This window comes from Acyrthosiphon pisum, chromosome A1, assembly GCF_005508785.2.
Source record: "Acyrthosiphon pisum isolate AL4f chromosome A1, pea_aphid_22Mar2018_4r6ur, whole genome shotgun sequence".
In the NCBI taxonomy this organism is placed as follows: Eukaryota; Metazoa; Arthropoda; class Insecta; order Hemiptera; family Aphididae; genus Acyrthosiphon; species Acyrthosiphon pisum.
Window position 1 is genome coordinate 50,501,565 of NC_042494.1, and position 13,318 is coordinate 50,514,882.

General features: G+C 32.9%; 2 protein-coding genes across 2 annotated transcripts in view; one reads left to right on the forward strand and one right to left on the reverse strand.

The window, feature by feature from the left end:
* Positions 1-2,523: 2,523 nt before the first annotated feature.
* On the forward strand, positions 2,524-7,100 carry LOC100161811 (facilitated trehalose transporter Tret1). Its single transcript, XM_001949885.5, has 7 exons — positions 2,524-2,860; positions 2,967-3,105; positions 4,403-4,538; positions 4,666-4,950; positions 5,031-5,413; positions 5,485-5,611; positions 5,882-7,100. The coding sequence occupies exons 1-7, from the start codon at positions 2,853-2,855 to the stop codon at positions 6,427-6,429; spliced, it is 1,626 nt and encodes a 541-aa protein (XP_001949920.1). The 5' UTR covers positions 2,524-2,852; the 3' UTR covers positions 6,430-7,100.
* A 3,780-nt stretch (positions 7,101-10,880) lies between these two features.
* LOC100163870 (UDP-glucuronosyltransferase 2C1) overlaps positions 10,881-13,318 on the reverse strand; it is a 22,089-nt gene continuing 19,651 nt past the window's right edge. Inside the window, exons 2-5 of the mRNA XM_001949862.5 lie at positions 12,631-13,217; positions 12,192-12,414; positions 11,884-12,103; positions 10,881-11,779 (exon numbers count right to left, since the gene is read on the reverse strand). Of these exons, the coding sequence (XP_001949897.2) occupies positions 11,521-11,779; positions 11,884-12,103; positions 12,192-12,414; positions 12,631-13,217 (1,289 nt within the window). The 3' untranslated portion in view covers positions 10,881-11,520. The remainder of the gene's footprint in view (positions 11,780-11,883; positions 12,104-12,191; positions 12,415-12,630; positions 13,218-13,318) is intronic.

Consider the following 13,318-nt stretch of genomic DNA (forward strand, 5'->3'; position numbering starts at 1 on the left):
TCTATTTTAAAAAGGGCTCGGCTTTCAAAGTATCACAAAAATACGATCTTCAACTATTACCACTCACAAGAGCAGCGAAAGGCCGTATTATTATAGCAGCCAGCAGGACCTATATCTTCGGCGAGGGGGATCGGAAAGACATAATATATTTTACCGCACACTTCGTGATTATTTAAAATGAATGAGGCACGAACTACCTATATATGCTTACCATTTTTTATTTAATAGGAGATTAATAAAGATTTCAGTGGAGAGTTTGATCCCCTTAATTCAAACCCACATTCTACCGGCCATGCAAACTATAGTAATAGTATATAAGTGCTTCATTAATTTTTGAGTGAATGAACGAACGAACTATATTATATAGAACTTATGAATCATAAAAATTATAAAAATTCATAAAGTGTTATCAGCATAAACAAAATAAAATAATTATTACTAAGATAACTTTTAAGTTAAGACACAATAGGAAAAGTAATGCTAACGCGGTTCCTCCTCCGTCCCTCGGTTAACTCGGAAAAAAAAAGTTAAGACACATTTTGTACGATATCATCTTTTGAATTTTATATTACTTTTGTTAAAAATCTGGTCGCTAATTTGACCGTTGTGTTGAGGTGAACACGGCCACTTATGACCACAGCTCCGAACAATTTTCGAATACCTAAATGCAAAATTCAAACTGACTCTTGTTGCTTTCATACCCAAGGACGTTGTCAAATTTGTGAAGTAGTCTTGCGATTGACTCTCAAACAACTCTAAGTGTAAGAAATTTGAAAATAATTTATCTTTGAACTCAAAACAATCTCAGTACCTAGGCAGTTGGAGTACCTACGATACCAGTATATTTTTTTTAAATCATCATTCCAATTTCATCCAATAATGTCCAATAGACAAAAACAGTCTCAATCCATCAATATTTATAAATTAAAAATTTAAATTATATAGGTAGGTTTATTTTGTTTATTCTGAGCGGAGCGAGGAAGCTATAGTGGTTTTACAATGGTGTTTATTTTTATTTTTTTTTATATCCTGTATAAAAATTGTTATCAGAAGAAGACTTAAGAAGTACTTCGATTTCAACATGTATTACCGTATCTTTTAGCAAATTGGACGAAGATGGTACTTTAGAGAGGTAATTTTTCAAATTTATCAATAGTTTTTAATGCCACGGGAAAAACCATCGAAAAATTACGAAAAACCGTCAAAAATGGAATTTTAATATTTCTAACGCTTTGTTTATCACCATAGAAATGAATAAAAAATCATAATATTATAATATTAATTCAACTTACATGATATAATAATTAATAACAATATAAAATATCTAGACTGACAAACCGTCTCCGCTCAGAATCGTTTTTCTTATATAATAATAGAATATCATTGAATTCAAGTTTAATACAATCCATTATACAATGACCCACTTGTAACCTACTGTCAGTCCTGTAAAGAATACTTTTAAAAAGTACTTGAGTAAATATTCAAATACATTTTTTTTTAAGTATCTTAAATACTACTCAAATACTTTAATTGTAAAGTATTTCAAATACTTTTGGTTTTTAAAGTGGGTTTCTAATTATCGTAATATAAACACATAGGTATAGTAGGTAATCTAATATAGTTATCTAATAGTTTTAAAGGGAATATTGTTATTCAATATTCAATAACTTTTTTTAGAAATCTGGTTTTCACAAACCAGGGGCTTCGGCTAACACAGAAATACAGAATATTAAATAAAACTATTATTCCATTATTGTAGTTGACAATAATATTTTTCCAACCAATTATTTCTAATAAAAATAAAATGTTCGAAATAAAAAATCAAAGTATTCAATACCAAAAAGTATTTAATAAAAAAAAAAGTATTTAAAATACCATTCAAAATACTTCGTGCTGAAAGTATTTAAAAAGTTATTCAATACTTAAAAAAGTATTTGAATACTTTTACTCAAATACTTTTACTTAAATACTTTACAGGACTGCCTACTGTACAGCAGAGCGACATCTACCTAGGTAGCCTTTGTTTATTTTTATTTATTTAGCGAAATGCAATTATAATACAATAATAACTATAATAATATTAAGAGCTGATACTGAGCTAAGCTCGTATCTGGTGTACGGAGTTCCTATAGATGAAGTCAATATTAATATATAGTAATAATAAATAAAATTCTTATACAGTTAAAAAGTTCACTTAATTTTCTAGATTCGATTGATACCAAGTTCGAGTTCGGGTCGAATCAGAAATTGTGATCCAGAGTTACCGCGACTACCGCGGCGGCGGAAAAACAAACGTTTGGACAACGATTGGGTATATATTATTATTATTATAACGACGTAGCGTAGTTGCACGTGTGACGCACACAAGACAATACACATACTCTTATATATATTATAAATACATATTATATACATATACACTCCGCCTGTCCGTCCCTATCTAACAGCCTCCACCACCGCGCCGACATTCTGTAGCAATAATAATAATAATATATGATGTATGTTGCCACCGGCGGCGGCGGCGGCGTCAAGACCAGCCTCAACGTCGTACGTCGGGACGGCAGTCAAGTTTAAGTGCGCGCAGCGGTGATTACTTACGGCAGTGTGTCGAACGCCTCCGATGCGCAACGTTGCAGCTCCGGTCGAAAACAGATTTTTTCGAAATTACATTGATTTCGAGACATTGGTTTTCATTTCTTGCAACAGGCGCGACGTCGCGTTGATTCTTTTTCTTTTTTTTTTTATGAAATGGTCGATCGAATTTTTTGAAAAAGTGATATCCTTACCTACATTTCAATCAGCGAGCGTCCTGCAGATATAATAATATAGCATTTGATTTATATAGAATAAAAATGGCGATGTAAGTATAATATAAAAACGCGAATAAAGCGTGCAAATTACTGTTACGTATTTTGCTTCGTTTCATTTTTACCATCATCCCCCATTGTCATGTGTCATTGTTGCAGTTCGGAAATGTGTAGCGCCGAGAATATTATGGGCTCCAAATTGATGCTTTCCGTAAAAATGCCGAACAAGGACGAGCCGTTATTGAAAGAAGACACACCTGAACCATCGAAACAGACTAAAGGCAGTTCGCTTAAACAGGTGTTTATTTTAATATGTATTATTACTATAATTACATTTATTTAATAATAATTCAAGTGCAAAATTTAGAAATTCAAACTATGATGTTCGAGACTACTCTTTTTGTCTGTCTCTCACTTTCTTTGTCTCACTAATTACGAACCATAATTTAACAAAAATATTGTGACGATTATACGAAAAAAAAATTTAAAAGTAAATTTAAATTTATGCAACAACGACGCAACGTCTTACCATCATATCACCTAAATATATACATATCTTTTTGTGTACTATTGAATTAAATACTTATATACATGTATTATATTTTTTTCACATCTAATGTGAAACCAATTTGGCGTGTTTACTATTCAATTTACAAGCCACTATATTATGTAATATTATAAAAATTAATTCATAGCGAAGAATAATATTTTTACATTAATGACACGTGAGAAAGATAAGAATAGTATTGTCTTTTTATGGCATCTGGCAGTTCAATTAAGCAAGTGTAAACTTGTATTTCTTACAAAAAAAGGCCGACATGTTTTTACAAATAAAAATAAACGATGAACGATTGATGATCTTTTCGAACATAGTAGATACGTTCATTGAATGTTGACATATATATAGGTACGAACGTTAATGAAATAAATAATAATGATTCATAAAAATCATTTCCTATGAGCACTTATATAGTTGTTTTGTTTAATAAAATTTTTATATAATGTTATAAAAATCTAAGTTACTATAGCAAATTGCCTTCAAAATGCAAAACCTAAAATGACAATAACGTTAATAATGAATGCCAAAACAATAAAGATATAATTATATCGGTTATAAAAACTCGATAAGTATTATCGTCGCGGTATTAATACTCGAATCTCATATATTATAAAAGTCATTATAACGCGTAAATTGTTCAGAGCACCTATAAGAATATTAAATAGCTTATGCAATACAATTATTAAATTATATTTAATTATTATTATACAATATATATATAGGCTATAATCTATATATTATTATAGCCATACAATGGGTAAAATATTGTGATATTTGTAATGTTGCAAATCTCGTACATCATACAAACATTAATTGTATTTTTTTATTGTAATAAGCTTGCAATTTGGAAAGTACAATTTAGCCTTTGCAATAAAATAAAATAAAAATTAAACTAAAAACATAATATAATTGTACAGTTTAATATCTCGTGTACGATGACGTAATAAGTTGATTACTGCGTATCCATCATACACGAACTATAACTTTAATTGTTGGCTGTGGCGCCACACTTGATGATAAAAATCGCTTATTTCAGATCCTCGTCGCCTTATCAGCAAACTGGGGCACCATAAACACTGGACTCGTGTTCGGCTACACCGCTGTCAGCTTACCCCAACTTATGATGGGCGGGTCCAGGATTACAATCGACAGACACCAAGCCTCTTGGATAGGTGAGTTCCGAATAGGTCACTATTTGGCAGTCACATAATCATTGATTGCATGAAAATAATGAAGACGATGATTACATTAATGATAATATTTATTAACATTAATATCGTCCAACTCTCATCGTCGTAGCTAGCGTGTCGACAATCGGAACGCCGTGCGGATGCATACTAGCCAGCTACTTCACCGACCTGTTGGGCCGCAAGAAGACCTTAATCGCCTTACAGTTACCTGCTATCGTCGGATGGTTGATGGTGGGTTCCGCAACGACAGTCCAGTGGATTTACGTGGGAAGATTCCTGGTGGGCCTGAGCTCCGGCATGGTCGGCTCGCCGTCCCGTGTGTACACGTCTGAAGTGTCACAGCCGCACCTTCGTGGCATGTTGTCCGCGTTCGCATCTGTCGGGACGTCTTTGGGTGAGCAACGGTTTAGTTTTTATTTTTTCGATGAATTTTTCCGTATTCTATTAATAACTTGGTCGCGAAACCGGTTTCAGGCGTCATGTTGGAGTATTTGTTCGGTTCAGTATTAGACTGGGACACGTTGGCGTTGTTCAACGCCACGATGCCCGCGATCGCGCTGTTATTGGCATTCTTCATACCGGAATCGCCGTCGTGGCTGATATCGTCCAAGAACGACGAGAATAAGTGCCGGGCCAGCCTAAGACGGGTACGAGACAGTAAGTGCGACGTGGACACCGAAGTCAACGACCTGCTCATGTTCTCCAGGGCTGACGAGTCGACTTCGTTCAAGGAGAAGGTCCGACTCATCTGCCGGCCGACTGCGTACAAGCCGTTCGTGATCGTCTCCATCTATTTCTTGCTCAGCCAGTTCTCCGGACTGAACGTGGTCACGTTTTACGCAGTCGACGTTATACGGGTTAGTGTTGTTGTAGCGATGCATAATATAATAAAGTATTTATCTTAACTTCACCGCTGTTATCTATACAGGACTCGGGTTCTACTATTGACAAGTACGTGGCCACCGTCGTACTGGGAATCATTCGGTTGGTATTCACCGTGCTTGGTTGCATGATGATGTGGCGACTGGGTCGGAAGCCTCTCTCCTACATATCCAGTGAGTATACCTACGATCTGTTGACTCGAGCCGGGTGCCCGTCGTGCCGTGTCGAGTCGACGAGTCCCCCTTGTCTTTATTCCAATTTTACGTTATTCCAAGTCGCTGTGATCAATGACGATTGGTGAATTTATAGTTCCACTTGTATATTATTATCGAATCCCAAAAATCGTACGACACGACACACGGCGGGGCTTTGGGAATCCGGCTATTCACTAACCGTGGTATAACGGTATCGGTATAGTGTATGTAATATGTTTTTATTTACAGGTGTGGGGTGCGGTATATCGATGTTGTGCTTTGCCGGCTACATGTACCAGAACGTCGCTTGGAAGGCGGCCGGGCAGCCCGCCTTGGCCACGTGGTTCCCGATCATGAGCCTGTTCGTGTTCTACGCCTGTTCGACCATCGGCTATCTAATCGTGCCATGGGTGATGATCGGCGAGGTGTTTCCCAGACAGATCCGGGGCATGCTCGGCGGCGTGGCAACGTGCGTCGGCCATTTCTCCATATTCATCGTGCTCCAGACGTACCCGCTCCTCCAGGAGCTGGTTGGCAAGTCCGGTACGTTCGCAGTGTACGGTGCCGTGTCTATACTCAGTACCATATTCTTCTACTACTTCTGCCCGGAGACCAAAAACAAGACGCTGCAGGAGATCGAGGAGTCGTTCTGCAATAAGAAGAAACCGAAAAGACCCGTAGTCCTCAACGTCAACGCTACAGCCACAGCTACCGTCCAATGCAACAACAACAAAAAATTTGTGTTTCCCGATATTGTATTCAATTTGCCGAAACGCAAGACCAGTGTGATAGTGTGAAGACTTGACGACGGTTGTGTTAAACCGAACACCCCGATGATGAGGAAATATCGCCATCGATTAGTTCCTTTGAATATATTATTATATATATATATATTTTTATCTGTTTAACTATTTTTAATGATTTGATATCGTGTCCCGTTGCAATACATACAGCACGTTGTCGCGAACACCTGTTTAATTTAATATTATTATTGTTAAAACTACGATTAAGTATTGTTTTCGAATTTTCGATGCTTTCAAACGTTTGAAAGCTGTGATGATATTCATGGCATTTTTACTTTACCTACCATAATATTATTATTACTGTAGTATTAGACATTGACATTTATACCTTTATAGTTGTTTTTAAGACTGACTAAAAGTGAATTATTATAGTTTTAGAAAATCAACTATGTTTTTATTATACTATATGAATAATATATAGATAAATATAAACTTGATATATATATATATATGTATATTTTATACATAATAATATTATGTATAAATTCAAATATATTAAAAATCATTTAATGTATTATATATAATATAATATTAATATTCATTATAATTTTAAATTTGTATTATTCTCACCATGTTTATATTTCAAAGTCCGTTAGAATTAATTAAATTTGTATTAGGTAACTAATCATTGTGAGTAAAATTAATAAAATATGTTAAGTTATTGATATTATGGCATTTTTTCCTTATAAAATCTTGTGGATACAGTCATACAGTGTCTTAGGTTTTAAACATATACACTTACTACGTGATGTTAACAATAAGTTAATAACTACATAGTTAAACAAATTGCAGTATAAGTATTAAGTACAAAATGTACAATTTCCAAACATAAGTTAAATCTATAATTCAAAGTGGAAATATAATATGCCTATTTGGAATGACAAGTTTATTGTGTTAAAAAACGATTTCGAAAAACTTAAAAATGTAGGTAATCACATTATCACACGGCCAAAAAATAATATGTCATAATAATGGCTCAGAAACACAGACACTCAGATGTGACAGACATTAGTCATTAATCATTAATTATTTCAATTGATAGAAGCTGTAGGTCCAACGAATGAAGTTCATTCGTAATTTCGTTCAATAGTCTTTATCATCCAGTGAAACATTTCTTCCAACATTTTAATTCAATCACGGTTTCAGATAAATTTTTATCTACTTCATAAATTCAATATTGGCTTTTGGAAAATATCTGAAGTCCACATTTTGTTAAATATGCCATCTAGTCTAGATTCTAAAACATGGATTTGTATGCACTAAAAATAATCACAATATGCCATACAATGTGCAGTAAAAATCGTGGAGATAAGCAATACAACTAATTAATGAAATATACACAATTAAACTGGTCAGATAATATAGATCGATCGATTCGTAGCCCACAAATTGACAAAACGTACCATTAGAATTTTTCACTCGACAAAATTATATTTTACACCGATATTAAATTTTGAATACAGTAGGTATAATAGGTATATATAATGAAATTTCTCTTCAGTATGCAATAGATATAAAATTTTGTCAAAATATGCAAAAAAATTGTTGTCATTCGTTTGGAACTATTTACAATATGAATAGATTACTAACAATATATAAAAATAAAAAACCATAGCACACTACTCAATAATTTTCCTCTACGAGGATATGAATCATAAAATATATGTTTTTGTTAATATATGACAACGAAAATCTTATGAAGAATCGGTCACAAACATTTAATAGTCTATCCCAAAAACATATTTAATTACGTTAAACAATATACAATAACATGAAAATCAACGCTCAATGTCCATACTCCATTGTCTCCTTTGTACAAGCAACTGTACGCACGATATAGTAGTGAGACGTGTACCTATATATGTTTTCTAATTTAAAATAATTTTTGTTTTTTACTTAAGGGGACGTCACACTCGCATGTGTTGCTTCCGTCTTATATATAAGTAGGACATGGACAAAACGTGTTTACGCAGTCTGAGTAGAACTCGCTCAATTTTGGTTCTAGAGTAAGATTATCTACTATAAAATTGAATCATGTTAATTTGAAAATATTGTAACAATATTTCTGAAGGCAAGTCGTTGCGTTTTTTCAATTATACCAAATATAACGTTTATTATATCGTTTAGAAAAAGAAAAAATTTTCAAAATTTTTAATATACCTTCAACTTTTTAAAGCTTAAATTTAAAAAAAAAAACGCAACGAATTTCCCCAAATTTTGTTTTTCTTTTCTGTTTTTTTTGTTGCTCCTTGTAACCTGTTTTTAATATGAACTCTGAAATAACTTTAAACATCTGTAGTTTATGCCCACCGGGCGCTTATAAATAAAAATAAATATATAATTTAAATAATCCATGTAATGTACCTATAAACTATAAATTATGAACGTATAACCGTGAATGAAAAGTGAAACTTACGCACCGAAAAGTGTTTTCATTTTACACTTTAGGAACAATATTAAGAGAGTCGATGTTTTATCCATAGAGAGATGGATCTCAAATTGCAGTTGGACCGAGTTTTTATTTGTAATTACCTGTCGTAGATATTACTAAAATACCATAGTTAACACTAAACTACAACCTGTTAGGGACAATACCATAGGTGAAAATAGGAGGGCTACGCTCCACCCTAAACACTTCCTAAATTTGTTTTAATCTTATTGAGTATTATTACAGTAGGGATTCACCTCTCTCCCTAAACCTAAAACGCTATTTGCGCTTATGTTCAACTGTCCATAGATAATAATTCCAACAATTAATCTCATGGAATTAAGTCCAGTGATGAGAAGGAGAGGAGACCCCTTGAAACAACCACTGCAGGCTTTCAAAAATTTAAAGCTGTAATTTCAGTTAATTATAATAATTAAGTAAGTACATAATAATATCTTAGATGGCAGTGGGAACTGGGAAGATCTTCAAGTATACGTCAACGGCTGACAATTGGCAAAATTACGAGTCATATTTCATATAAGACGCACTTTCGGAAATTATAAATCGATGGTACCTACCAAAAATACTTACCCACTGTGTAATATTTTGTTACAGAAACATTTCAGGGAAGTGTCAAATCAACATGTAACATTGCATTTGTTGTTGCATTTGCGTAGTATTAACATCAACGGTACCGCTATAGATCCAATGATGTTAATGTAACCAGTGGCGTAAATAGTGTTAGAAATTTTTTTTTTTTTGGGAAACCCCCTACCCCTCCCCCCGCCTATGAATGTAACATAGTATAATATAATATACACAGTCGCACACTTTACAAAATATGATGGTTTGTTTTCGTACAGATTGTATTAATCTTTAGTTTACATTGTACTTGTACTTATATAAGTAGAATTAGGAATTAGGATATAATATGTAAACCTAATTGTATTCTAAATTTTTTTTTAAACACGTACCCAAAAATATATGCAACCATTTATACAAGCACAATAATTTAATAGGGATTCAAATATTCTATGTAAATTTCAGAAAACAATGTTTTTACTTATCGTCATCTATTTGGTGCGTGAGTAAGCTTTTCTTCCTAATAGAAATATTTCTGAAACTCTCGTTATTTTTATTTGAATTCGTTTGAGTTTCATACCATATTATCTACATTAAAACTACAATAAAATTAACAAGACAAATAAAACAACATGAATTAAATAAATTAAATAAAGACTTTGGATATTTGAATATACATACAAATATTAAACGTTTATACAATAAAATAAGAAAAATGACTGGCAAATAATATAAATGATTAATAAGTACCAAGGTATAAGGTAAGTTATAAAGGTTTTTTTTTTAAAAAAGTAATAACTTATGTAAAAACTTACATAAGAAAAATAACTTAATATATAGGTACACGTCATTATATTATAGTATATAGTATATAGTACATAGTATATAGTATATAGTATATAGTATATACGTACATAATAAGTGTTAGTATGGATGGAAAAATAATATAAAATATAGTTATTTATAAGTTATAACTTATAAAATACCTATAAGCTATAAAATTATTATTAATTTAAATTAATATTATTTTAAAAGAAATGATTACCTATCACAATTGTTTATTCACATCTGTGGACGGCTACAACGATAATAATGGCTGTGATATATAATCGACGTTGTTTTTAACTTTACTTAGCTCGGAAACAAAACCATCAATTTCCGTTGCTCACCCTCGTCACTAGATGCGACTGGCACATATGTTTTTATTTAATATGATATTTAGACTTTCGGGGGTTTTTTCCTTGTTAACCTAACTAGACCATGACATTATTTAGGAATAATTATTAAAGACACCCGACAAGGCACTGAGTAGAAACAAAAATCAAAAGATTTAAAATGAATATCAAAGGAACGATCAAAATTATTGTATCTAGTTTAATAAGTAATACGAATATGTATCTATAATAAATACATAATAATATTTTAAGTTCAATAATTAAAAAAACAAAATATATATTTATAATTGCATTCACATATCAATTATAATTTATAAGTAGGTACCTACATTTAATTTCTGAACAATATTTCATGTAAATTACTATTATTACTATTTTTTATTGATCTTAAGCATCGGAAACTATGTCTATTGGAATTTTTGTAGGGGGGTTACGGTTGGTTGAGGAACAAGTGTATGTGCAGGGACGAGGATTCGTCACTAAAACTGGGGTGGTCACCCATCCGGGAACTATGGACGCCGGCCGATGCTTGACTTCACATTAGTGACTGAGACCAATCACGGAGCCACACCAGTCCCCCAATTATTATTATTTTTTTAATAACTACTATAAGTTATTAAAAAGGGTAACAAATGTGTTTAATGTAAAATATAAGTCTAAATAAAATCTGTATAAAAAAAAGTTACATAAATAGTTACATAAACTTTTTTATGAATATAAACGTTCACTTATAGAACGCCATCATCGTATTCACCCTTATTAGTTATAATTTATAATAAAGCTAGAAAACACTGTAATGTATTAAACTATCGTATCTTTAAAATGAAAGCATCAGAATTATGAACAAAGTCGACGTGTAAGAATTATTTTACTCCACAAAATGTAATTAATTTTTTAGATTTAGTCAGCTTTGAATTTTGATGAAACTTTAACTATTCCGCAGTAACCCAACCAAGCAAAAATTGCTATCGATAAAAGTAAAAATAATGTGACATCAAACAAAAAGTACTGCGCAGTGTTTAGTCCTATAGATCCAGCTTTTAGGTATTGAGCTCCACCGTTCCGAATAACGTACTCTATCCAGTATATTGCTCGATCTAAAGGTTTCATCGGTTGATCTCTGAATACCTGACTCTGAATCATTGCCTTATCCTTAAACCTGGTTAACGAAATAGGAAAATTAAACGCAATTTATATTTTATACGATATTATATGACTATTGTGTGTGGTGCGTCAATACTCTGAATAATATATTATACATACGCCGGATTTGATATCACTTCTTCGACAGCGTTTCCAAATGATTCTTCGGTTAGTTGATCAAAAGTTATCAACTTTCCATAGCCAATTTTCTCAACCCGTCTCATGTTCGAAATTTGATCAGCAAAAAATGGTATGCCAATCACCGGTTTTTCATTGTACACAGCTTCTTCGATACTGTGCAAACCCCCATGAGTAATAAAAAGTTTCACGTTTGGATGAGCTGCATACATAAAGTTATAAAATATATCTTACATTTTTATTTATATTCTCGATTAAATTCAAATAATGAATTAATTCATAATTATTACCTAAAATATCATTCTGAGGCAACCACGAACCGACCTTTACATTTTGTGGCAATTTTATACTTTTATCTGGTACCCATTTTATAATTACTTTTTGCTTTAAGCGACTGATGGCATTGAGAAAACTACTCAATTTTTCTTTTGGTAAATTCGATAAATTGACGATCGAACCAAAAGAAAAATATATGACACCGTTAGAAGCTGAATCAATGTAATCTTGTAAATCCTAAAAAATATAATTTTTGGATTAGTAATGGATTCAAAAATCAATATTAAACTACATACCTATTATTTTGATTTTTTAAGACAATTAAAAATTATTGATATTTATAATTATTAAATATCTTGAGTGAGTGAGTGAGTTGAATACACGAATAGATTTAACATTATAAATTATGTATTTTAAGATGATTATTTCTATCAAATTATTATTAGGGCTCACTTTGGGTAACGGTTTGGGTTCTTTGAGATGCATTCCTCCTACTTCGACGACGCCCTGTAAATATGGTCGACACACTCCAACCGCGTGGTAAGCGTTCATTAGCGTCAGTGACACGTTGTTCAGCATTTGCTCGAGCGTCGGTCTCGACTCCGAACCAACGTATGTGAAGTGCTTGCTCATTTTCGCCTTCATCATCGGTATATACAGGTAGTCCTCCACGAACATTTGTACAAATCCTACGATGGTGTTCTTTAAACGGTCCGTGAAACTCATGTCGTCCGTCATGCCTATACAGCAATCCGGCACATACGAAAATGTCGAAGGTAAATGCAGCCATCTACTGATGCTGACCCAGACCATTCCCGGCGACAAGTTGACGACGGGAGCGTTGTACTTGTGACCGATGGCCACGGTGTATTCTTGGAGGAACGATTCGACAATGACCAAATCGAACGAGTTGTCTTCCGACCGCAAGAAGTCTATTAAATTTGCGTGCTCCATTTGAGCCGACAAGAGATTGGCGAAAAACCATCTGTTAGTCACTGTCATTAAGAAATTGATGTTGATCAACTGCATCACGTCGATATCTGTAACAGCGTGGGGCGGATAAAAAAAATCAAAAATAATAAAATATATGATCGGTTGTTACGCTAACGTTTGGCGCAATCAGTGGCGTATTTTATGGGGG